We start from the raw sequence: 25,583 nt of genomic DNA on the forward strand, positions 1-25,583 counted from the left end.
TTTTTTAATGGGTGGTGACATTAATAATTTGTAAGTAAACTACAGCGTCATCAGCCAAACAAGATGTGCATGTACTGAGAGAATGAAAATCGTTTTTATTTCACTGCTCTCATGGTTTCTGTGCTGCTAATGAGATGGAGGCTATTAGCATCAATCAATACGACCGTTACTTAGGCTGAGCTCCTGCAGAGAGGGAAAAGTGCAGCAAGGCACATTTGGTACACAAAGAAAGGACGGTGGGCTGCGTTCCTGACAGGAGAGCAGAGATATTCGACACAATGTCTGAAATACTCTTCAGCCTTCAGGAGGGTTGTGATAAAGGCTCTGAACTGGAAGTAAGAGGATTTGTGTGAGCATCAGATACACACTCCCACACACACATTTTGGCCTGCCAACGAGCGCCTGACAACTCCTGAGAGCTTTCTGTGATGACTTCCTCAGTGCACCTGGGACACTGTGGGTGTATCTCACACCGGACTATGGGGCAACTCAGGACAAAGACAAAGGGGGGTTCAGTTTGTTCGTTACACTTTCGAGAAATCCATCTCTTAATTTTGTCCAAAATAACAAGTACGGTTTTCCAGAAATCACAATTAGGCAACTTTTTCCAGATAATGAAAAAATCATCGTACACAGTGTCCATCGAGTGCATTTTGTCAAGTAGGGACTTGTGTTATGTAAATATGGAACAAACATACTTTAGAAAATCCCCCCTGTATCCCTTAAAATGGATGCATTTTTTGAAGTTGGGGAGATTTGGTTTTATTCTTGTTTCTTGTTACTTACTTTACTACGGTGGCCGGCGTCAGGTGCAAACACGCTGGAGCCATTAGGAGAAACACAATGCAGTTTCAAAAAGTGATGCAAAGAAAAACACATTGGCCATTCTTTAACTGTCTTTTTCATCTACTAATATACATAAATCGGAACGCTTAGTCTGTGACCAAACTTAATACAATTACTCCTATTTTGGGGGCAAATACCTGCTAGGCTACTGTTTCCTTCAGTTGTTATTTGTTATATCTGTTCATAAATAAATATGAGGCCTATTCAACTATTTAGTTAAGTGGTGACAATTCTTCTTGTTTTATTTATGTTATTTAGTAGCACCATGTGTTATTATTATGTGTATGTTGTATTTTCCAGAGGACAAAACGTTTAAACTGTATGATCGTGCATTTTATCGCACAATACGATTCATGAATAAATTATGATATTAATTAATTAAAATAAACTCACTAGTAAAGAAAAGTATCCCTATATATTAGAAATAAAGTCCTATGTGTAAACATAATTGTATTTCTTTGTTATAGAAAAAAGACTTCTCTCTTGTCTGGGCTATATGGTGATTTCCCCCAATAGCCTCACGGGGTGTGCGGGTGCATGTGCATGACGCGCACCACTTCGACCTTGACCAAATAAACCCTCTTGTTGTACGGGTTTAAATCCTAAATACATTACGTAAACATATACGAAAATTCCATACACAAATACATTAGTATTGTGTTCAAGTGTATAAATATCCATCGAGGGAAATTAGCGTTTATAAACAGAGGCACATTGCATTCATCCATGAGCCAGCCCCTTTCCGAGTAGTAGTGGACCGCACCAAATGAACAACAGGGGTGTGCGAGAAAAGAAAAACCCTAATTCTACATTAAATCTTAGATATTCTACAAAACATAATATACAACAGCATAAACGCAGATTATAAAGCATATACATTGAGATATTTGTGTATGAAGATTGGGAAATCATTTTTAATAGGTGTTTTAAATTCGGACACCCCTCCATGCAGATGCCATGCGTCTGTCTGAGAGCTACAGAAGCTTCTGCTCCGGAGACAGAGGCAGCACATCGGCCTGACTGGTTTACATAGAAGTAAGTGATAATGCCTCCTCCGTGCATGTGCTCTCACAATTTCATTCCTTGAGACTCGTCAATTCAGAAAAGGACGACTGACATTCTACACTGGTGAGTAAAAAACAACAGCATCCTTAATTGGGCTTTATTATGATAAAGCCATGGTCATGGTGTGTGTGTGTGTGTGTGTGTGTGTGTGTGTGTGTGTGTGTGTGTGTGTGTGTGTGTGTGTGTGTGTGTGTGTGTGTGTGTGTGTGTGTGTGTGTGTGTGTGTGTGTGTGTGTGTGTGTGTGTGTGTGTGTGTGTGTGTGTGTATGTGTATGTGTGTGTGTGTGTGTGTGTGGGAGGTTGGCCAGGGTGCCAGTGCGCAGGATGTGGCGCTACTGAATGATGAAACACTTCTTAAGGGTGTCATGAGGACTGGGCGGGTTGGAGGAAATTAATTTATTCAAAAAAACCTTAATGGACAAATTGTGCCTGGATGGAACAACGAGCCGCATGGCACCAGTGTGACTTGTTTGGTATTTTTTCTATTATTATGATTCACTACTTCCTTTCTCCATCCGCATTTTTGTCATTGTGTGCATCCCATACTGTAGGCCCGTTTATTGACAAATCATCCCGAGTCATGTGCACACAGGGCGAAAAAAAAGAAGAATGTTGTGCGTTAATTAATCATCCTTAGATGAACCCAACCACATCCTTATGTTGACATATACAAATGTGCGTTGGTGTATTCTACCACATCCTCCTATAATACAGGTTACTCGGCATCTGCGCTCCTTTACGCTGCTGTGTTGCGTTCACTGGCTTGTGAAATGGCCTTATAGCCTCATACAAACCAAGCTAATCTGGAAGCGTTAAAGGAAATCTATTAATCACTTAATCCTATGCCTTTTGAAAGAGTGTGTGTGGTGGTGGGGGGGGGAGGGGGGGGGCGGGGTTGCATGTTGTATCGATGCAAGATGATTTGCAATAATTCTGGGATATTTCGCCTCGGTGATGCATTTTTACGCAAAAATAAAATGCGTTAGCCTATTGAAAAACACTACGCCTTATGATGCTAACATTTAAAAGGAGCACCTTAACCTGCATTTAGATGCACCCTTTAATGTTTCCCAAGCTATTTATTGTGAAAATCATAGCGGTGTGCTGTTAAATCTGATAAATGATGATAACCCAAGCTCCATGTTTCCTCCACCCTTTTTTTTGTTAAGCACCCCTCTGCTCACATGTCTGTTCACGTTCCCATTTGTGTTTTGAAACGTGATACCCTTTCATATTTTAAGGGCTTTCCCCATGCCATAAAAACAGTGTTTGTGTCCGTATGCAAATCGCCCCCTCCCTTCAATTATTCAGGTGGTTGGAAACGTGGTTGTGCCGTACCGACCTGTCACCGTCCCGTCCACATAGTGTTCCCTGCCGCGTTTTGTTTGTGTTGTAGAACAATGGCCTGTGATAAAAAAATGCTACCCATTCATTGATTTTGCTGCCCCAGCCAGCCATGTGATCTCCATGTGAGAAATAACTCTGCTCCCCTCCGGATGAAGCAATACTTTTCTGCATTGAATGTTTCCCCCATGATGATAAGATAGTGTGGTATAAGTAGGCCTACAGAGTGTAACATGACGAAAGATATTCTATACACAAAAGTATGATTACAATGGGACTGAAACACTCGACTGTGTGGGTTGTTTAGTTAAATTACTGTATTTTTATTTATTTGGTTTATTTAATATAGGTAGTGTATTTTAATTTGGCATTTTTCATCTTAAGACAAGGTTAACATGAAGTCTATTGTTGTCTTTTAGCAGGTGTTGGTTATACAAAGGTAGTTCAGGGTAAAACCAGTCAGACAGGTGCTTAAAGTAAATACACTAAACTCAAACAAAAATGCTGACACTCTTAGCAGCGAATCATCAAATGTGTTTTCTCAGTGACAAAGCACTGACTCAACTATGGGCTGTTTACTAACTGTGATTTCTTCTCCTCTCCTCGCAGACATCTGGTGATAATGACGAAATAAACCATCTTCTCATCACTCAACTTCCACAAACTGTCAAAAGCAAACAAACAACTTTTGCAAAGTCAAAAATTGACTTCTTCCCCAGACGCCTGCCCAGCCTGAAACTCAAAAGACGTTCCACCCCTCGCCCCTTGTTTGCTTTATCAAATGCCCAAAAACAGCAAGGCCGTCAAGAGAGCGCTTGACGACGATGTCACAGAGTCCGTCAAAGACTTGCTTTCCAACGAGGACGGCCGTGACGATACCTTCAAGAAGACCTCGCTGATCATCAACAACCATGAGGGGGAAGGGAAGGAGTGCGACGTGGAGGAAGGGGGGTCGGACGGAGACGAGGAGGAGGAGCGCCCGGCCTGGAACAGCAAGCTGCAGTACATCCTGGCCCAGGTGGGCTTCTCCGTAGGCCTGGGCAACGTCTGGAGGTTCCCCTACCTGTGCCAGAAGAACGGAGGGGGTGAGTCCCCTGCATTAAGAGCATGGTAGATGTTGTAAATCAAGCAACAGAAAGTAAACATGTAACCGGTGTCAATGCATTGTGTTTATGGTTGTGTTTATGTTGTTGGTGGATGAGACCCGAGCCAGCATACAGTCGAGGCGATCTCCGTTTATTTACTGACAATATACAACAAATTAGTGTTAAATGAGTTATCCCTCACACTGACTCCTCTCACGTTCACAAAAGGGGCAGGAGAAAAACGTGAGGGACACAATATGAAGGGGGGGAAGTCCCCACAAAAATAATCTTCTGTGTACAGTGACTACATTCTGGAGGTTCCGCCCACTGATTCCGGACCTAGTCAGGTATTGAACGTTCAAAACACAGAGTTATTAAATACAAAACACAATTTGTGTGATTATAATAAATTATTTACAATAAATATTTAACACTAAACACCACTGCATATTTACTGTTACAAAGACACCAATAATATTAGTGATGATTATTGAACAGTACATCTGGGCCTGCAAAACAATGGGAAAAAGTAACTTAACCCTCCTATTGTCTTCGTTTCCCCCCCCCTTACTTTGGTGTTCGCGGTCGAATTTGACCGGTCCTGTTTTAACTGCTATATTACATTAACACAAAAACCATTAATCATCACCACATTTCATTTAACACCCTTTCAAACTGTACACATTGTATCAGACTACTGGTATACATGAAACACTGCAGTAAATATACAAAGAATAGAAACTGAACATGTAGTGCGTGTGCCAGGTGTGATCCATGTGGGGGGATGGGCACATAAGGGGGGGGGGGAACACATCTAGTGTGCGTGTGCGTGTGCGTGTGCGTGCGTGTGCGTGCGTGCGTGCGTGCGTGTGTGTGTGTGTGTGTGTGTGTGTGTGTGTGTGTGTGTGTGTGTGTGTGTGTGTGTGTGTGTGTGTGTGTGTGTGTGTGTGTGTGTGTGTGTGTGTTATCTGATCCGGATGGTTACTAATTCCTTTTCTTTATGGCGGTCACACCATGGGTGTTACAAAGTTGACTAAATCATCCAAAATTCAATGAAAGTCGTGATCAGCAATTTTATATGTTCAAATGTCTACTGTGAAGGTTATCATAAAGCCTAAATGGAATCGAATGTAAAACAAAAAGGTTATGATTTGATGAAAGTAGTAAATCGGTCAGATTTGACCCGAAGACAACAGGAGGGTTTTAAAAGACCATTTTGGTTATTGAAAGGTGGTTCTTATTTTTTACATTTCTATCATTTAACTTACCAATGTACTACAGTAGCTTTAATCTGGAAATGTAAAATATTGAATATGTTATTACTTTGCATAAGCTTGTGTTTCAACTCTGCGACAAACTAAAGAGTTAAGATAAGGTTGTAAATAAGTCAACAGTAAGAGAGCACACAAACGTTTTTAAAGTAAAGCTGCCAGCACTAAATGTTTATTAGCAATGGAAATAACGGGCCAAACTTTAAGTAGACTTTATTAGAGTAGACAACTGTCAAACTATGCAATAACATGTCATAATATGACAGACATTCAAATTAAAACAGTATTTAAAAAAAAAAAAACTACAGAGGGCTAGAATGAATTGCATGCAGGTGCAAAAAAGACTAAGCATTAGTTTTAGTTTCTGCAAATATAGAAATTCAAGTGTGGGAAAATCTGTGTTGTATTTGATGTTAGAGAGGACGAAAGAGGACAAAATGCATGGCCTTTCTGCAATACCCTTTTTATTTAATCAAACAAAAAAGAAAGTTCCTGGAACTAGATTTCTTTACAATCAGATACCAGAAGTATAGTCTTCCTCTTTTTGTATCTTGTATGTGGGTCAGCATTGCATAAAGCAATTATTATGTCACTATGTTTATACTATGAGGGGACAGTCCTTCAACACTTCAACATCTTTGCCATGTGAAAGTAAATGTCTAAAAAAATGTTAAGCATTATAATTAAAAGGGAAGATTAGCCAATATCCTCTAAAGACTCTAAATGTATCATCAGATCAGACACTAAAAAGACTCTTTCTGGTTAATCCTCAATGGATAATTAGAATTGAAATGCTCCAAACAAATGCAGGTATTATAACAGATGCAATGTGTAGGATTTTAAGTGTGTGTAAGGAAGATGGAGAAACAGAGTCCTTCCTATGTTGCACTCGTGTGTCAAAACCAGACTGCCCACTGACCTTCAGGGTCAACATGAGAGTCACATGACCATCTGTGTCTCTCTAACAGCCGTCAAACCGAATATATAAATCCCTGCTGCAGGGAATCACTGTGAGCAGCTCTGACTGTGGTCTGAGTAACATTCAACACAATCATAACACATTTCCTAAGACGACCTACTTGACGCTTCCTACAGTGTTGTCATTCTTCGATGAGGGTTAATACTGTTGGTATCTGCAGGTGATACGGTGCGAAGCCATTGACTGTCTGATAAAGCTGCCCAGACAGGTTGCCCAGACAGGGTGTAATCTCAAATCCATGTCTAGTTTATTTGTCGTCATTAACATCGTTTACTGAACCTCAACCTCTTCCACTTCTTTAAATTCAAATATTTAAACAGACAAGAACAAAAGTCCTCAAAGTTTCATTAGCACTTAAAGAAATCTAGACATAGTTAGCAACGGTCCATTCTCCTTAGCAACGGTCATGTTATGCTTAGCAGTGGCTTGTTAGCGAGTATTAACAACATCGGAAATGTCCAAATTAGCCAATCAGAAACAAGTGTGTGTGTGTGTGTGTGTGTGTGTGTGTGTGCGTGTGTGTGTGTGTGTGTGTGTGTGTGTGTGTGTGTGTGTGTGTGTGTGTGTGTGTGTGTGTGTGTGTGTGTGTGTGTGTGTGTGTGTGTGTGTGTGTGTGTGTGTTACCATAAAGATCCTTTCATGTTTCAGGTCTGTTTTAAAGAGCTCTGGTCGCCCCGCTTTGTGTCTAACTGTAATTAGATTAAAACAGAGACAGATCTGACAAGTGTATCTTTTAGCTTTCTCTACAATATATTTAATTTAATAACTGTGTGGCAAGTAAAGTGCTGAAATAAAAAAACCCATTATCAATTCATCTACCAATTATATTTACTTTATTATGTTCAAGTCTATAAAATGTCAGAATGCAGTAAAAAGTGACATATTCCAAATGATTTTAATACACTTTATAAAAGCATAACATAACAACTGATAGTTTTCGCGCAGAAATAGTTTTATTTAAATGTATTTTAATCTCATTACTTATTGTTTTTCGACCAGACGCTGTCCAGAGCAGTATTTAAGGTTAATCCTGTGAATCATAACTCGTTGCTCATACTACAGGTTTGTAAATCCGTCCACGCCCATTGTGGCTATAAAATGTACAGACAGGACAAACTAGATATTTACTGTAAGTGATCTATGAGGAAAGAGAAAAGGGAAACTATTTTAAGAACAGATGAAGTGCACTTTTATCAAGCTGTTTGCTTTCTCAAGTGTTTGAAGGAGACGGTCCTGGGTTTAAAGACAATGGAGGTTTTTTTGTTATGCTGCCTGATGTTTGAAGCCTCTTCCCAGAATGAACTGTGTACTTGTGGAACCAGAATTAGACTTTTTAATATTAGAAACTACTTAGACACACACGCTTAAAACAATAGACACACATTTGCTTCCCTGTCTGTTACCACTCCCATTGAAACCCAATGTGGGAGAGCAGGATGAAGGGAAGGATGTGAATGAACGTCCGGCCGATGAAACAATAAACGCTGTTGAAACAGGGATGAAACTAATGTTAAAAGACAAGGAAGTGTTGACGCTGTCATCAGTGACTCACAGCAAACATTACAGTACGTCGAGCAGACAGTCTCAACATGTGGTGTTGTGATTCCGCCCGTGCACCGGGGAAAGTCACCAAAGGGGATTTCAAACTTCAAAAGGTGTTTTTTAGCAAAGATTGGCTGGTTTTCTATCAGCGGCCATGACGTTTTGAAATGTTTCTAACAATCAAGCTAAAATATTAACAAAACAAACTAGTTTTATAAGATAACATAGTTCAACTGTAATGTATTCAAAACTATTTAACATTTCAAATGGTGAACAAAGCATGTAAAGTAACTCAAATTGCTCAAGCGACAATCCTAAATCTGACGATGAAATCTTGTAGCACTTGGCATTTTTTGTTACTTCAATTAAATGTAAATAAAGCTTTTTGAAGCACTTTAACTATTAGTTGATTGATCAATTACTTGGCTAACCAAAACATAAATCAGCAGGAGATTTGAGCCTTTTCACACCAGTTAAATGCAAAATAACAGGAAAGGGGAAACCCCAACAACCATAATAGGACCTCTTTAACATAATGTCACATTAAAGCCACATTCGATGTTGTGGTTTATTCAGTGCAAGGTTTTTTTTGTTGTTGTGTTGGAGCACTTCCAGAAGTTGGTTTTCAAGAAGAGATCGTCTGGTTTTCCATCAGCAGACATGTAGCTTTGAGATGATGCAACCCTTTTCTATCATTTCCGTGGTTTAGGGCATGAAAGCTGCACACATCGAAACTCCACGTGAGAAGGAGCAAACTAAAACCTCAGCATCATGCATACCTACATTACCCTTTATGTAAGAGGAAAATCAAAGACCCATTATCTTAAAATCCGGTGCCTATGAACGCTAACCACCGGCCATTTTCTTCACGACAAAGACTTTTTGGTTCTTATGTTTTCTTCCAGCCATCATGTGCCTGGCAGTGTCTCTGTCACAAGAGATGTGCCCCTCTGTATTTCAAAGCACCACACTATTACAGCCTGTCTTAATGTTAGTGGTTCGCCCTGAAACCTTAATTCTAGAGAGGAATGCTTTCTTGGCAATGCGCCTCGCAGTAATCCCACTGTCATTTAGGTAATTTGAGACTAAAGTATATTTCCTGGTTGGCAGAATTATTTGATTGCACCACACACCAAGGGGCATGTATTAGGTGGAGAGACACACACACACACACACACACACACAGACACACACACACACACACACACACACGCAGCTCAACAAATGTGTGTAGTTTTATGTGTTGGTAACAGTCAGAGATAATGATAAATATACTGGTTGTATGTGCTTTATGTGTCACATTCAGGGGCACATTAGGTCGCAGTTAAATTATAGGAGGCTGTCGTTTCAATATAGCATGTGGCAGATCAAGTGTGTGTGTGTGTGTGTGTGTGTGTGTGTGTGTGTGTGTGTGTGTGTGTGTGTGTGTGTGTGTGTGTGTGTGTGTGTGTGTGTGTGTGTGTGTGTGTGTGTGTGTGTGTGTGTGTGTGTGTGTGTGTGTGTGTGTGTGTGTGTGTGTGTGTGTGTGTGTGTGTGTGTGTGTGTGTGTGTGTGTGTGACCATAAAGATACTTTCATGTTTCAGGTCTGTTTTAAACAGCTCGCTGTGTGAGTTTCTCTAAAGTGTGTGTGTGTGTGTGTGTGTGTGTGTGTGTGTGTGTGTGTGTGTGTGTGTGTGTGTGTGTGTGTGTGTGTGTGTGTGTGTGTGTGTGTGTGTGTGTGTGTGTGTGTGTGTGGGGGTGTGTGTGGGGGTGTGTGTGTGTGTGTGTGTGTTTCAGGAAATGGTGTATGTAATGGTTTCTATTCACGGTTATATGATGAAACTGTTTTCCTGCATTGCATGTGCTTCATTTAAATACTCAATAGTTTCCTTTCTTTTTTCTACCGTTGAAATATATTTATTTACAGTTTTTTTTTTTACTCAATTTTGTGCAATGCCTTGTTGACATGCTGCTGTGACAGAACCATGTCCCAATGTGGGATCAATAAGGTCAATCTAAGGCTGCGGTTCCCAACCTTTTTCAACTCAGGACCCACTTAAGAATCTAAAAATATTTCGTGGCCCACATTCAACCATAAACAATAGGGAGGTTGAATAAAGTTCTGATTGGTGAATTCAGAACATGTGACATGTTGTGAATCCAGTAGTAGAGACCGCTGGCAAAGACTGTAATGGCCGTTGCTAAGGAGGATCAAAAAAGAGAAAGGAAAAGAGGTTCAAATACAAAATAAATCTTAATAATGAAAATGTTTCCCCACAAATATTATTGTTTTGCTAATTATTTGGCGGCGCACTTGCAATTCCTTCAGGTTGGGAACCGCTGATCTAATGTAATCTAACTCTGTGTGTTGTCTCTGATTGACAGGAGCGTACCTGGTGCCGTACCTGATCCTTCTGATCCTGATCGGCATCCCGCTCTTCTTCCTGGAGCTGGCGGTGGGGCAGCGGATCCGCAGGGGCAGCATCGGGGTCTGGAACTACATCAGCCCTCGTCTGGGGGGCATCGGTTTCGCTAGCTGCATGGTGAGTGGAGCAGAGAGGTTCAAGTGAAGCAGAAGAAGGAAGGCTTGATACAGCTTTGTAGGACTAACGGCCCGTCCACACTACAGCTTCAAAAAAAGCTTGCCGGCGGGCGTGTCTGAAGCTCGACCAACAACCAATCACATGAATCTCCCGCCCCTGACACACAAGCAGCGGTTTGATTGGCTAGAGCTTGTACTGGCATATGATTTGATTGGCTGACGCTTCCACCGAAAGCTTCAGAAGCTTCAAAAGTTGAACACTGCTCAACTTTTGCAGCCTGAAACGCCAGGAAAGCTCCGCCCTGCTACCCACAATTCAGTTCGGCGAAAAGCGAGGCAACGTGACGTCACCCCATTCAAAGTGAATGGGCAGACGCGTTGGAAACCGTTTTTGAAGCTGTCGAAGCTGTAGTGTGGACGGGCCGTAAGAATGGTCAATTAAGAGCTGTAACTGCATTGGTATTCATCAATCAATCACATTTGTTTACAACCACAACCTTTCATAATATAAATAAATAACACAGACGTAAACATTAATACACACAGCTCATATAAATTGGGATACATTGGGTGCTTTATAAAATGTCAGAAAATTGTAATATGTTTTGGTTTCTAAAAGTGCAACTTGACGGCTTGGTGTCCAAAATTCAAACCTATTGATATAATATAAAGAATAAATAGTTGTCAATTATATGTCTGTCTATGAGTAATCAATACGTAGACTTATTGCCTTTATGCTACTTTCATGAATAAAATATAAGAAAAACGTTTTCATTAAATTATGATAGAAATAAATAATGCAAAACATAATAATAAATACAATTCTTGAAACATTTGGTCACTAAGAGGATTGGATATTTCATTTTTAGTTGTTCATTTTTAAACTGTGTGTTAAATGATCATTCTTACTGTAACCTCAAACGCACTATACCCCAATTCATAAATCTACAGAACAGGAAGTGGTATAGTTTAGTCAAGCGCTTTGAGCAACAGGAAAAGTCTAAATAAGATTTTAAAAAAGGAATAGCAATAACAAAGAGAAAGAATACATGTCGATCATGTTTGGTAGCGTTTGGTTACCTCTAAAGTTAAACATATCTATCCACTGTTTCTGGTTGTGTGTATCTGAAGCTAACTCCTCCCTGTTTCCTGTAGGTGTGCTTCTTCGTGGCTCTCTACTACAACGTCATCATCAGCTGGAGTCTCTTCTACTTCTCTCAGTCCTTCCAGCAGCCGCTGCCGTGGCACGAGTGTCCGCTGGTCAAGAACAAGACCATGACATGTAAGACACAAACACACATGTTAAAGCTGGGGTAGGTGGTTTAGTTTGGGGGTCATTTCGAAAAAAAATCCATAGAAAGCTTTCAGTACATAGTAACTTTAGGTGGTTCCCCAGGGTGGGTAAAGAAAAAAACATTAGAACATAGCGACCTTTACGAGTACTAGTCATTTATTAAAAACATCAACCATACGATTTATAGGTAATCTTACTTGTAAATGCAGGCCTGAAAACCCTTTAAGATAATATACTGTGATTTGAGTCTCTAGCTAGCTATACTAAGGGCAAACATTTCAAAGATGGAGAGAACATTTTGCTAACGTTAGCCTTTAGCTAGCCGCAGACGCAACCTTTTGGCTTGGTTGGCCTGAGCAACACTTCATATCTGTCTCCAGGGGCGCTCCTTGCGAACAGGCAAGGCCGGCAATTACTTGGGGGCCCCCAAAGAAGGTAGATTAAGAAGGTTCACAGCAACGACAACATGAAACACCCTTTAATTGACTGCAACGACATGTCGGGAAACCCCCTCAAGGCGGCCCCATGCATAGCGCACCGTAAAATGCTGCTTCTCATCTGAAGTTGCCTTGCTCCGCTCCGGGGGGGGGGGCTTGGAAAGCTGGTTCGAGGGGCCCCAAGTCAATGCTTGCCTAGGGCCCCCACCGACTCTAGGATCGCCACTGTCTGTCTCCCTTCATATTCTTTGCTAATGCTGGAATGTTCTGAAACTGAAACATATTCCCTGGTTGAATCAAGGTTTCTGAAATAATGTGCACAAGATCTGCATTTATCTCTCTCTGAATTGACCTGTGATTTGCCAAAGTCGTCTGTCACAGGCTAGGTTTACTATATTCGAAAAACAAATCCAGGATAAAGAAGTCTAGTTTCCTCTTAAACCACTTGAATTTCAAAATACTGAAAGGTTATTATGGTATATTAGCCCATTGACACTAACAAAATGAACGTCCTACTCCAGCTTTAAGACTGATGGACTGATAAATTCACCATGGAATCAACCTTTCACTCCTATCAGAAGGCCTCAGTGCTTATCTTGTACCGTGTTGTCCTCAGATGTGGTGCCAGAGTGTGAAAAGAGCTCGGCCACCACGTACTACTGGTACCGCGAGGCCCTGAACATCTCCAACAACATCTCTGAGGGCGGAGGTCTGAACTGGAGAATGACTCTGTGCCTGCTGGCTGCCTGGACCATGGTCTGCCTCGCCATGATAAAGGGAATCCAGTCTTCTGGGAAGGTAAGGAGGATTAACTGCTCCGTTATGCTTTTGTTAGTTTGGAGACAATGTGTTTTAACGAGTAGGGGATGAGGCAGAAGAGGAGTAACTCTTTCTTAGGTAACATTAAGCTGTCTTTGGCTCTTTTCTGCAATGTAAATGTCGCCTCTGTGGGACTAATAAAGATATTCTTATTCTGAGTCAAACTAAATACTTCAACATTGCACTTTAATATAGTAACAACATATTACATTACATTATGTCTATATGTGTTATTTTACAAGATACGCACCATGCTGTTAACCCTCTAGCCAGGGTTCAACTGGACTTATACATAACTATTATTATTCCCTTTATTTATGTGGGGGTTGGGTTGGGTTGTCCGTAGGTGTTTGAATCAGGGGGTCACAGGTTCAAACCCCACTGCCGTCAGCATGTCGTTGTGTCCCTGGGCAAGACACTTCACCCCAAATTGCTGTGGATAAAAGCGTCTAACAAGTAGCATGTAATGTATTTTGTGTTGAGTATAACCTTCAATTGGTAAATACATTTATTTAGATTTATTCAATTTGTTTGTATTGTATTTTAGCAACAAGCTGCAAAAAGGCAGAACTGCAACACATTATACATTTCAAGAATAATCGTTATCGCGATACCTGACATTATCAAATATTTCCAGACATATAACCTAATCAAATATATTTAATTAATTAGTTACAGATTTGAAACATTATCGTGAATCCCCTTTTTTCCTCATATTTTGCAGCCCTTACGAGAACTGAAATATAACTCGAGAAGTGAAACAGTAACAGAAACAAAAGGCCTTTTCTCGGAAAATCCTCTGACAAATAATTAGCTCACTTTAGAGGTTTACAGTGAGCTGTATTGATGCCTGGTCTAAAGACACTGCTGAGAGACTCCTGTAATGTGACTTGACAAATGTTTCTAACGATCCAGCCTCAGATATGAGCCTGAGAGCTCATGTGATCCGGTGTGTGATTTCTGACTAGGCTTAGAATAGCAAAGCTGACAGTAGCGTGACTAGCATCCGGAAGGATTAGCATCCCGGCTAAAGGTTTGGCGTTTGCTTTCAAACTCACCCCGCGCCTCTTCTCTTTTTACAGGTGATCCTTATCATTCCACACTCTCTCGTATCATATGACCAGCATTAGCCGATGCACTCCCAAGGTTACAGTCAGGCTTGCACTAATTGGACAAATGGTCACACTATTTAATCTTCACTGAATGAGCTTTGATGGGGGAGTCATTTGATTTTGGTATTATCCCCACTTATTATTTCAAGTCTACAAGGTCAAAATGAATACAGTATACTTCACATTTTTTTACAGCAATAAGAGTAAAGTCTTGGTGGGTTTGAGTCAACTTAACTCAATGAAATGAGTCTTTGTAATCATGCCAAATCATGGGTAATTAACACCCAGCTCTGTAAAGCCGCTTTCAGGTAATTATTTTAACACATTTACTGTAAGTCTCATGCATTCATCAACTGCTGCAGACAACTGTTTCCAACTCAAAGGCTCCGATAGACCCACTGTAGAGACAGGAGAGACACAATGTGAGCGACCAGCTGGTTGAAACGAGCAACAACTAGCAGATAAAGAACCAGGTGTTTTTCACAGGTGGCAGAAAAGGCAGAAATATTGCTACAGTACAAATGAGACATCTTTAATGAGGTTATAAATAAAGAAGGAAGTAGGGTCATTTTTTCATAGACTTCTATACAATCGGAAAAAAAAATCACCAGTACCCATGGACACAGCGGTTGATCGTAATTAAGTACATTTAATCAAGCAAAGTACAATTCTTAGGTACTTGCAAATGTTCATGTTGTGCTACTTTATACTTCTACCACACTACATTTGATAAGGCAATATTATATGTTAACTATAATCCATTTTTCTAACAGCTTTATAGATTTAGATTACTAGCTGATACAAAATATAGATAGAATGGGAGGGATGAAACCCTCTTTAATGGTCACACATGCAGAGCACAGAGCACACACAGTGAAATTTGTTCTCTGCTTTTAACCCATCCTAGCACCAGGAGTCTAGTACTAGGAGCAGTGGGCAGCTATTGCACAGCACCCAGGGAGCAATGGGGGTGAGGGGGGAAGGGGGGTGTCCGGTGCCTTGCTCAAGGGCACCACGGCAGGGCAGGAGGTGAACTGGGACCTCTCCAAGTAGCAGTCCACACTCCATATTTAGTTCTGGTCGGGGGCTTGAACCGGCGACCCTACGGCTCACAGTCTAAGCCCCTACTGACTGAGCCACTGCCTGACTTATACACACTTATAAATAAAAATGTACATATATTTATTGATAGAAATATCCAGCGACGTACAATGTCATTAAAATGAACTCCTTCTTTACCAGCTGTGACTGACATTGATGGAACAACTGGATTTGTGATTCGGAAAATAGTCCATTACGTTTACTTTTAGTACTCAGGAGTATTTCATTGCCAAAACTTTTGTACTTTTACTTAAGTAAGATTTTGAATGGAGAACTGTCACTTGTAACAGGGTATTTTTACTGTTTAGTATTAAGTATTAGTTTACTTAAGTACATACTTCCTGCACTTCTTTCCCCCCAGGCTGGATATTAGAAAGACTGCAGGTTAAGGGCACTCTCGCATTGGCTTCACTTTTTAAAATCAGAGTTTAACCCCTGTGTGTCCGCCAGCTTGTTTTAACATTTTCTTGCTTTAAGGATCCGGTCGTCAGGTTATTGAACATCGGGTCAAAGCTAAATGAGTTTCCCACCTTGTCCTTACCTCAGGTCTTATCCTTACAGCTGTCTGTACTGAGCGCAGCGTCCTTTGAAACGCATTCACCACAACAGCCTCAGACTAAACAACAGCCGCTTTATTCTCAATCTGTGTCACCAGGGATTTGCAGCACTAGACAGTTTCATTTCCCTCATTTGCTACATCCTGCCTCTGATAAGTTATCACTGACATCCACAATCATTGTCAAACTCACCATCCTGACTGCCGCTCTGACCGCTTTTATTAGCATACATGATGTTCAGTTCCTGCCATTATTCAAATCAGTAGAGAAAGAAGAACTCAGATTTTACACTTGAGTGAAAGTAGTGATACTAAATCATAAAAAGACTATTACATGTTAAAGCCCAGCATTAGTAAATTGTACTAAAGTAAAAGTATAAATATATACTTAAGTACCAAAAGTAAAAGTACTAGTAATGACCAATTTCAGAATCGTTAATATTACATTAGTAGATTTTGATTGTTGATGCATTGGCAGGCGGCAGGGCGACTGTGGCTGCGAGGGAGTGCGGTCGTCTTTCAACCAGAAGGTTGTGGGTTCGATCCCAGCCCGTGCAGTCAACATGTCGATGTATCCTTGGGCAAGATACTTAACCCTGAGTTGCTCCCGATGGCCAACAGTGTTTGAATGTGTGTGAATGTTAGGTCCTAGGGTAAGGGAAACTGCTCTGTGTGAATGGGTGGATGACATGTAGTATGTCTTTGAGGGGTCTTAAAGACTGGATAAAGTGCTATATAAGTACACTCCATTTACCATTAATGTGTTCATCACAGCTGCTAAAGGTGGAGCTTATTTAAATGACATTGCATACTGCTTCTGGGTTTTAACATGTTTATTTCTTGGTGATTCACATTTTGTAGTAGCTGATTAAATGAATCTGTAAAGTAACTTAGATACAGCAGATAGAAACACAAGCATGTCACAGTCAAACATTTTTTCGCCCAAGACATAACTTTCTTCACCATACTGTACATGTAGTGGAGTCAAAAGTACGTAGAAATTAAACAAAAACGTATATGTACTTCATTACATTTTACCTCGGTGTCCAGCGGGTAGTGTTCAATTGTATAGAAGTCTATGAGGAAATGTTTTTACTTCTCAGTTGATTGATCATCTCAGTAAATATTCCCCTTTTGTAGCGATGTTTCTGGCTAAGTACAAGTACCTCAGAAAAGTTCAATTCCTTTATGAAATGTCCTTTTTTTTTCAACCACCCCTCCTAAACATATATGCATCTATGTTGAAGACGAAAAAACCCCCTTGTTTTTTGTAAACCGCCCCAAAAAGAGCCACCCAAGCAACTGGTTAATTGTACAGTTAGAGGCAGATGGTGTTGCTCAAACTACCTGGTGTGTCTGGATGGCCTTTTGAGTTGGCGCGAGAAGAAATGGCCGTGAACTTTCCCTCAAAGGGGCCAGCTCCGAGTGTCTTTGAAGTGCCGTACAAAAGAATATTAATGCTCTCTCTCTACACCCGTGCTCACAAAAGCCCTTTTCCAAGAAATATCCCTACCACCATCTGCATTTCATTCCCGTGTGTGTGGGTGGGCGTGAAAGGGATCGGGACGTTTTGGTTTCCATGGTTTTACGCGCTCTTTTGGCTTGGCTTGATTGTCAAGAGTGTGGCCAAAAAAAAAAGGGGTAGGGCGGGTGAATAATGGCTTATGATGGGGGAGAGAAGAGGGGTGGTCGTAGATTTGGTAAAATAGACGTGAAGTTCATTAGGAGTATCTGAAAGTTGCCGAACACCATGTAAAGTAACATTATTTAGTTAACTAAAATAGCCTTTACTGTAGATTCCTGACGCATATGAAGACAATTACCCCTCTGTCCGTCCTTATGGGAAAACCTATCTTTTATTATCAGTTTATGACGATAACAGTGCAGTTATTAGAACATGACCTTTCCAATAAGCACATGCTATCTGCCCTGACACAGAACCTTTCATAATAACGCTTTTTTTTTTATAGAAGATAATGCTGAGGTTGCAGATATTTGTCTATCACACAAAAAAGAGCCTGTTTGGCTTTGTGCTCACCAAGGCCAAGAATGTGTTCTTCAACAAAAGCTCAAAGTGGGAGGTGTAATCAGTGAAGGACTGACAAGAGCTGCAGGTGTGGAAAGATAACAAATGTTTTGTAGAGAGATGTATTGCAACTATGACATTTGACTTTATATTAAGGGATATATATTCCAGCAGGGATTTAGCCTTTGCAGACCATTTACATGCCTATATAAACCTATATAACACACTACAGGAAAGGGAACACCCCCAAAGGCATTATTGGGCCTCTTTACTGGTAACAAAATATGACTCAGCTTTACAAACCCATTTAACAGTTAAAGGTGGGGTAGGTAATTCACTTCAGAAACACTTTTTGTTATATTCCATGGAATGCTCTTAACATCCTGATAGCAATGAATACATTAAATACTTTGACAATAAATATATACACATGTTTCATCTGTGGAAGCCGTGGCGCTGTAAAAAGCACGACCAATCATCTGAGCCGGCCCGGCTAAAATAACTGGATGGCCTACCTGCCTGTCAGCCTTCCATCTGTGCACAAACTTATCTCGTGCCCTCATTGGTCATGTGCGCGTTCGTGTGTGTTGGAGGAGGGGCTCTGTAAGGAAGTCTGAAGGAAGGGGCAGATTTTTTCCGGTGTATTTTCAAATTCGAGCACACTGGAGCTGGTTTCTCCAAAATTACATACCCCACCTTTAACCAAACTACTTCACATTAAGGACAATCAGAAATACGTTCTCAAAGCATTGAGACAAAGTCATTTATCTTCACTGTCCTTGAATGAACTTTCAAACATGTGAGTGAATCCTTCTTGAGGGTGAATTATCCCGTCCCTTTAAAGACGTGACATTACACAGTCTTTGTCAGAGCTGCATATGGACCATGTTAGATGCCTCTGAATCACTTACTGTGCTTAACCCCAAACCATCCTACAATGACTGCATCCCCCCCACACAGCCCTCTGCCCATCCTGTGAGCTGACGTCTCACAAAGTAGAGTCTGAGTCAGACCTCTTAGGATTTAAGTGCCACCTAGTCTTTATAGAAAAGGAGAGAAAAGAAGAGAGAGACGCCCACTGTCTACAGTAAATAGCAAGATAATTGGATAAAAAGCTTTCTTGCTGATATTGATAACATACTGTAGCTTTCATGGTACAACAAGTCATCTCTTCTTCAAGATGTCACTCGTAAAGATACACAAAATAAAAGTTGAAATGTGTGTCAAAGTCCCCCACCTAAAAAGAGTTATTTTGACCAGGAACAAAATGCCATCCACATTAGACAGAACTGCTCAGTGTTAACTCTCATTTCATGTTTCTGCCAAATGACCATGATCACGCTGCATAGATAGTTAGATAGCAAGATCACACTAAATGTATTTTAGTATTTCTCTAAAAAGGCACAGTCTGATAAGTGTTTTTCTGACAGGAACTGAACAGCAGTTGTCATGTAATCACCGATAGGTCTTACTCAGTGACCTAGGAAACCGTGACAATTGGCAATAAGCAAGAGACAATGTACATCTAAAGTAGTCTAATCTGGATTATCTGATTTATCGACAGGTCATTGGCATCTACTGTAAAAGCATCTTATTTTGATTTTAAGCAACTTATGATCATCAAACATTTTGTCTTTATTCAGGGTGTCCGCGGGGTCTTAAAAAGTATTAACAGTTGATAAATCAATGTAGCGAAAATGAAGGCTATTAAAAAGTATTAAACAGCATTTTCCAAGGTGTTACATTTTGTAGCTTGTTTTCAATAAGTATGTAAATGGTCCAAAGAGGTTCTATTCTACAGTCTGCCTGAATGTAATCATTGCGTAGGTGTGTAGTGTGATTCTGTGTAGTTTATTTATGGCATCCCATTGGATTGGACGTCATCTGAACAGGACATCGCACGCTCACTGCTTGGTCCGTTTACGCCGGTTGTTAAACAACATCGTTATGGGGAAATGCAAGTTTGCATCCAAATGGTTGGAAGATAAGAAGGAAGGACAATTAATACTGTATATAGTCAATGTGAGGTAAAGTGTGTCGCCAAGGTAACCGGTTAGAACTCCAAGTGACGATGAGGTCTTAAAATGTCTGGAAAGGGTCTTAAAAAAGGTCTTAAAAGGAATTACATTTGACTTCAGGGTTCCTGCGTATATCCTGTTATTGCTAAATGGTTCACCTCTACTGCTTCTTTTGACGGTATCATGCCTTCATGTTGTGCCAAACGATATACTGTATGTATGTAGACCGAACTAATGTAACTACAGGCTGACTGGTTTAGTTTGATGTATTTAGGAGTTTTTCTTTAACTTACAGGTGATGTACTTCAGCTCTTTGTTCCCGTACGTGGTTCTGATCTGCTTCCTGGTGCGGGCTCTGCTCCTGAAGGGCTCCATCGACGGGATCCGACACATGTTCACACCAAAGGTAACGCACCTTAAAGTCAGGGTTTCTCCTCACTTGTAATAGTACAAATGAGAAAAAGTCTTATGAATCCACTCTCTCTATAATATATAAGTAAGCTCAAAGTAAACATCAGATACAGCATAACAGCCAACCTACACATCAGCAAATCAGTATTTTGTATTAGGAAATTCTGAATTGCTTCCATCGTCAATTAAAATGAGATATGTCAGGAAATAGGATCAATAAATCTTAAGTCAATAAGTTAAGTCTGACCAAGAGTTTCAAAAGAAAACTCGATGTTAAGCAGGAATAACTAATGTCCCTACCAAGGAACATTTGACCTAACGGAGGGATATCTTGATTATAAGGATTTACCTAACAATAATTGTTCAGTCTCAATGAATTGCTTTGTCTATAAGATGTCAGAAAGGTCAATTATATTTTGCCAGAGAACAAGAAAGTGTCTTTGAAAATATAGTTTTATTTAACCAGTAGTAAGGATTTTGCACTAATTATCACAAAGAAAAGCATCAAATCAAACATCTTAAAGGCTGGAATCAGGAAAATTTGTTAACACCGCTTGAACACTGACTAAAATAATAATCAAATTAGATAACCAATCCTTTAATCGTCTCATCTTTTTAAAATGAAGAAGTACTTAAATTATATATTATACTTAACACCTCCAATTTGGCAGGAATTAACATTAAAAAAAAATTCAAGCAGCCTCTGTTGAACTGAATTGACTGAAGAAAAAAAAAAGGTTTCAGAACTCAAAAATGAAATCTGCCCGGTGATTGGCCGACTCTTTTTGGCCAGTGGCATCTCAGGCTGTGGAATCATGTCACCATGGAAACAGGAGTTACTAAGGCTTTATGTAACCAACCAGCCTGAAAACGCTGGCTCACAGCAGACGGTCTCCGGTGTCTGCTCCGTGTCCTCGGCTGACACCGAAATACTCCAATAAACCAATCGCTCTGCTGCCGCAATTCTGCGAGGACCTGCAGACATCAAAGTGTTTCTGCTCTCTATCAGAACAGATTCAGGGCTTTTGTTACAGAAAAGGACAAACGTGGAAACTGTCAACATGCCAGCTGTCACTTGGCAAGATGGTGCGTGGAGCAGTCCGCAAAAAACAAACAGAAATAGTGTGTGTTAGTTTTATAGAAAAATCGATATGATGGTGATAGAGGGCTGTGGATGGATATGTCGCATTAAATCAACTCACATGAAGATAATTGGGATTACATTTTAACATTATTTTCATCCAAGCATTTAAAGAAAACTGGTGAAAATCACATAAGAACATACATAAAGCTTATTGCAAAGATTTTTTAAACGTATGCCAAATAACCCCCACCTTATCTCAAATAAAACATCAGAGCTCGCATAAATCCAGCCATCACTACCTAATCCAACTGCCATAATACACAACATTTATTGAATATATCTATATATTCAGCTGTAGGGCTGCAATTATGATTAATATATCATTTTAAGATGAGAAATTAGCATTAATATTTCATAGAGCTAAAGATTTCATAGAGTCTAAAACCAGAAAATATCGAATTCACAAACATTTGAAAGAGGAAAATAAACTCAAATGAATGACCACTTACTTGCTTGTTCTCAACTTTCAATTCCACTCATTCATGTTGTGGACTTCAGTGGTGTCAAACTCAAGGCCCGGGGGCCAAATCCAGCCCGCGACTTCATTTTATGTGGCCTGTAAGAGCTTGCAAATAATATAACACGTTTATTATACGGTTACATGCCACTTTACAGAAACAGGTTGCCCATAAACTACATGTCCCACAATGCATCTCGTTTTGTGGCATGCACATTGAAGAGACTTGCAATTATTTGTCCTATCCGATAATAATCTAATTCAGAGGCAATAGTGTAATATAATACAAAAATGTATATATATATTATATATATGTATATTTATATAGTTACAACCGGCCCTTTGAGTGCAACCATAACGCTAATGTGGCCCGTGATGAAATTGAGTTTGACACCCCTACTTTAAGAGTAATGAATGTGTAAGAAAATGTTATTTGACTGCTTTTACCCTCAAAATATACTCCTTTATCAAAATAATATAGCTGTCCTTCAAAGAGAAGCTAACAGTACACTGTGTCACTTTGTGTCTTCAGCTGGAGATCATGTTGGAGCCCAAAGTGTGGCGCGAGGCGGCCACGCAGGTCTTCTTCGCTCTGGGCCTCGGCTTCGGAGGCGTCATCGCCTTCTCCAGCTACAACAAGCGGGACAACAACTGCCACTTCGACGCCGTCTTGGTGTCTTTTATCAACTTCTTCACCTCCGTGCTGGCCACCCTGGTGGTTTTTGCCGTGCTGGGCTTTAAAGCCAACATAATGAACGCCAAATGCATCTCTCTGTGAGTAGCAGCAGCTTCCTCTCACATTCAGATATTTATAGACAATTGCATGACAGAATGTTACTCAGACTAAAAGCGGTTATGTGGTTATTTTATTCTTGACATGTTGAAATAGCAGAAAAGGAAACAGTTTGGGGAAACAGTTTAGAAGAAAAGGCCCCTACCATATTTAGTTTGAATATATGTTAGACTTTTAAACAACTTTACAGTCCCTGAACAAGTTTACTCTGAACGATTTTTAAACTATATTTGAACCATTTTCTAAACCCCGCCCACAAACATCGACTACACAATCATATTGTAGCTCCTGTGACTAGGTACAGTTGTCACTATTTACATTTCTCCACATGCTGTGCACACAAACACTGGGTTTCAAGCCTTTTCAAAATAAAAGACACAAACAAAAGTGTAATTAATGTATTTAATAATGTTTATTGGCGCTAACATGAGCTACAACTAAGCTAGTAAGTGACTTTGTAAGGTTGGAGCAGAGCATTAGTTATTTACTTGGTTATAACGTTTGAAGGGTAAACGTTATGTAAAAAATATGTTTTTCATGATTTTATTTTTAAAACGAGTCATCTGGAAACATTCAAATGTAATCTTTTTCATAGCTGCCGGCAAAACATTTCAAAATCTTTTTATTTTGTCCACTTCTTGTTAATATTAAGGACCAATCTGCCACAGTGATCATTGCAAACTCTATATGTCCAAGCGTGAAATGAAGTAACCAATAACTTTTGCCTGTTTTTGTTTTTTTAGAAACACCCAAAGGATTGTGTCGTTGTTGGGGAACGAGATTGAACACAGCCTGATCCCTCACCACATCAACCTGACTCAGGGCAGCGAGGTGAGCAGCGAGGACTACGAGCAGATGATGGAGATCATCAAGAGGGTGAAGGAGGACCAGTTCGGCTCGCTGGGTCTGGAGGACTGCAGCATCGAGGGCGAGCTCAATAAGGTAGAAACCAAAGCTGCGAGTCTTAAGGTCTTAACGCACGAGACAATGGTTATTCAAACTGTTGTGCTAACGTGAATTGTGTAAACAAAAACACCAGAAGAACAACAAAGAGATTGGCACGATTCGATTACTAATTGAGCTAACGCACATGAGTATACGGGTCTACAGTATAGTGAAATAAAGGTTGCATGAATTCCAAAATGAAGTTTTTCAATTCAGATTTAGGAACAAATCACAATGTATCAGATTAGATTCCATGTGATTTTAGTTTTAGCATTTGGGCCACTTTAGCGTACGTAGCCTGAGCTAACTAGCTGCTAGAGCTAGCTTCACATATACAGTACACTGCTTTTATTTATTTGTTAATATTATTTGACTGTATTGAGAGAAGCTTACGATATGTTATGTGAATGTTGTTGTACACAAGTATAATGACACTAAGGATATTCTGATTCTGAGCATTGAAGAAGTATCTTAACTATTTCCTACATCTGGAAAACAGCACAGTCACACTTACTTCTCTGATCGTTACATTTTATGATGTTAAGCTATTAAAGCTCCAGGAAAGGGCAAGGATTAAGCCTGCAGATCTTCTGAGAGGGCTTTAATGTGAAACACATGAGCATTAGACTTAGGGTAATTAGAAATAAAGGTTATAAGATCTCTTAAGGTCACCCAAAGTCTTGAAAAAAGGCCCCCCTTAGTGCCACTGATATTTGACCTCTTCTTCTCTCTTCCTCTAACAGGCGGTCCAAGGAACAGGTTTGGCCTTCATCGCCTTCACGGAGGCCATGACACATTTCCCCGCCTCGCCCTTCTGGTCCGTCATGTTCTTCCTGATGCTGGTGAACCTCGGGCTGGGCAGCATGTTCGGCACCATCGAAGGCATCCTCACCCCGCTGATAGACACCTTCAAAGTCCGCAAGGAATTTCTTACAGGTTAGTGAGACCTTAGCAACATGTGTCCAACATGTGTCCCCTCTTCTTCATGTCTCTTCTACATCAACATGTGTCCCCTCTTCTTCATGTCTCTTCTACATCAACATGTGTCCCCTATTCTTCATGTCTCTTCTACATCAACATGTGTCCCCTCTTCTTCATGTCTCTTCTACATCAACATGTGTCCCCTCTTCTTCATGTATCTTCTACATCAACATGTGTCCCCTCTTCTTCATGTATCTTCTACATCAACATGTGTCCCCTCTTCTTCATGTCTCTTCTACATCAACATGTGTCCCCTCTTCTCCATGTCTCTTCTACATCAACATGTGTCCCCTCTTCTTCATGTCTCTTCTACATCAACTTGTGTCCCCTCTTCTTCATGTCTCTTCTACATCAACATGTGTCCCCTCTTCTTCATGTCTCTTCTACATAAGCATGTGTCCCCTCTTCTCCATGTCTCTTCTACATCAACATGTGTCCTCTCTTCTTCATGTCTCTTCTGCATCAACATGTGTCCCCTCTGTGGAAAGAGACTCTGAAAGTTTCAGGAAAAAAGATTCTCTCTCTTTTTGATCCATTTCTATAAAAACCTGTCTGAAAATGAGCTGATCAGATTTTGGCCACTTTATGATGTCATAACGATGTTTTGTCTTGTGTAACCATTAGCCAATCAGCAACCAAGGTAACCCCCCCCCCCCCCCCTTAACACCTGAATCTCCTCCTAGAGCACCATTGTGTTCTTTCTAACCAAATCTCTCTCAGAGGGGCGTGGGGAGGGACTCCTTATTTTCATCTAAAGTAACACACAGAGAATCAGCACTTTGGAAACAGGGCTGAAACAGAGGGGATTATGGGTAATGCTGCAATGATCTGTTTG

At 40.4% G+C, this 25,583-nt stretch overlaps 1 protein-coding gene across 1 annotated transcript in view; it reads left to right on the forward strand.

The window, feature by feature from the left end:
* Positions 1–1,840: 1,840 nt before the first annotated feature.
* Positions 1,841–25,583, forward strand: part of slc6a15 (solute carrier family 6 member 15) — a 30,353-nt gene continuing 6,610 nt past the window's right edge. The window contains exons 1-9 of the mRNA XM_079679876.1: positions 1,841–1,974; positions 3,865–4,340; positions 10,498–10,655; positions 11,810–11,936; positions 13,002–13,183; positions 20,313–20,423; positions 22,562–22,803; positions 23,566–23,764; positions 24,511–24,703. Coding sequence (XP_079536002.1) covers positions 4,037–4,340; positions 10,498–10,655; positions 11,810–11,936; positions 13,002–13,183; positions 20,313–20,423; positions 22,562–22,803; positions 23,566–23,764; positions 24,511–24,703 — 1,516 coding nt within the window. The 5' untranslated portion in view covers positions 1,841–1,974; positions 3,865–4,036. The remainder of the gene's footprint in view (positions 1,975–3,864; positions 4,341–10,497; positions 10,656–11,809; positions 11,937–13,001; positions 13,184–20,312; positions 20,424–22,561; positions 22,804–23,565; positions 23,765–24,510; positions 24,704–25,583) is intronic.

The sequence above is a fragment of the Notothenia rossii genome, assembly GCF_949606895.1.
Source record: "Notothenia rossii genome assembly, chromosome: 5".
Taxonomy (NCBI): Eukaryota; Metazoa; Chordata; class Actinopteri; order Perciformes; family Nototheniidae; genus Notothenia; species Notothenia rossii.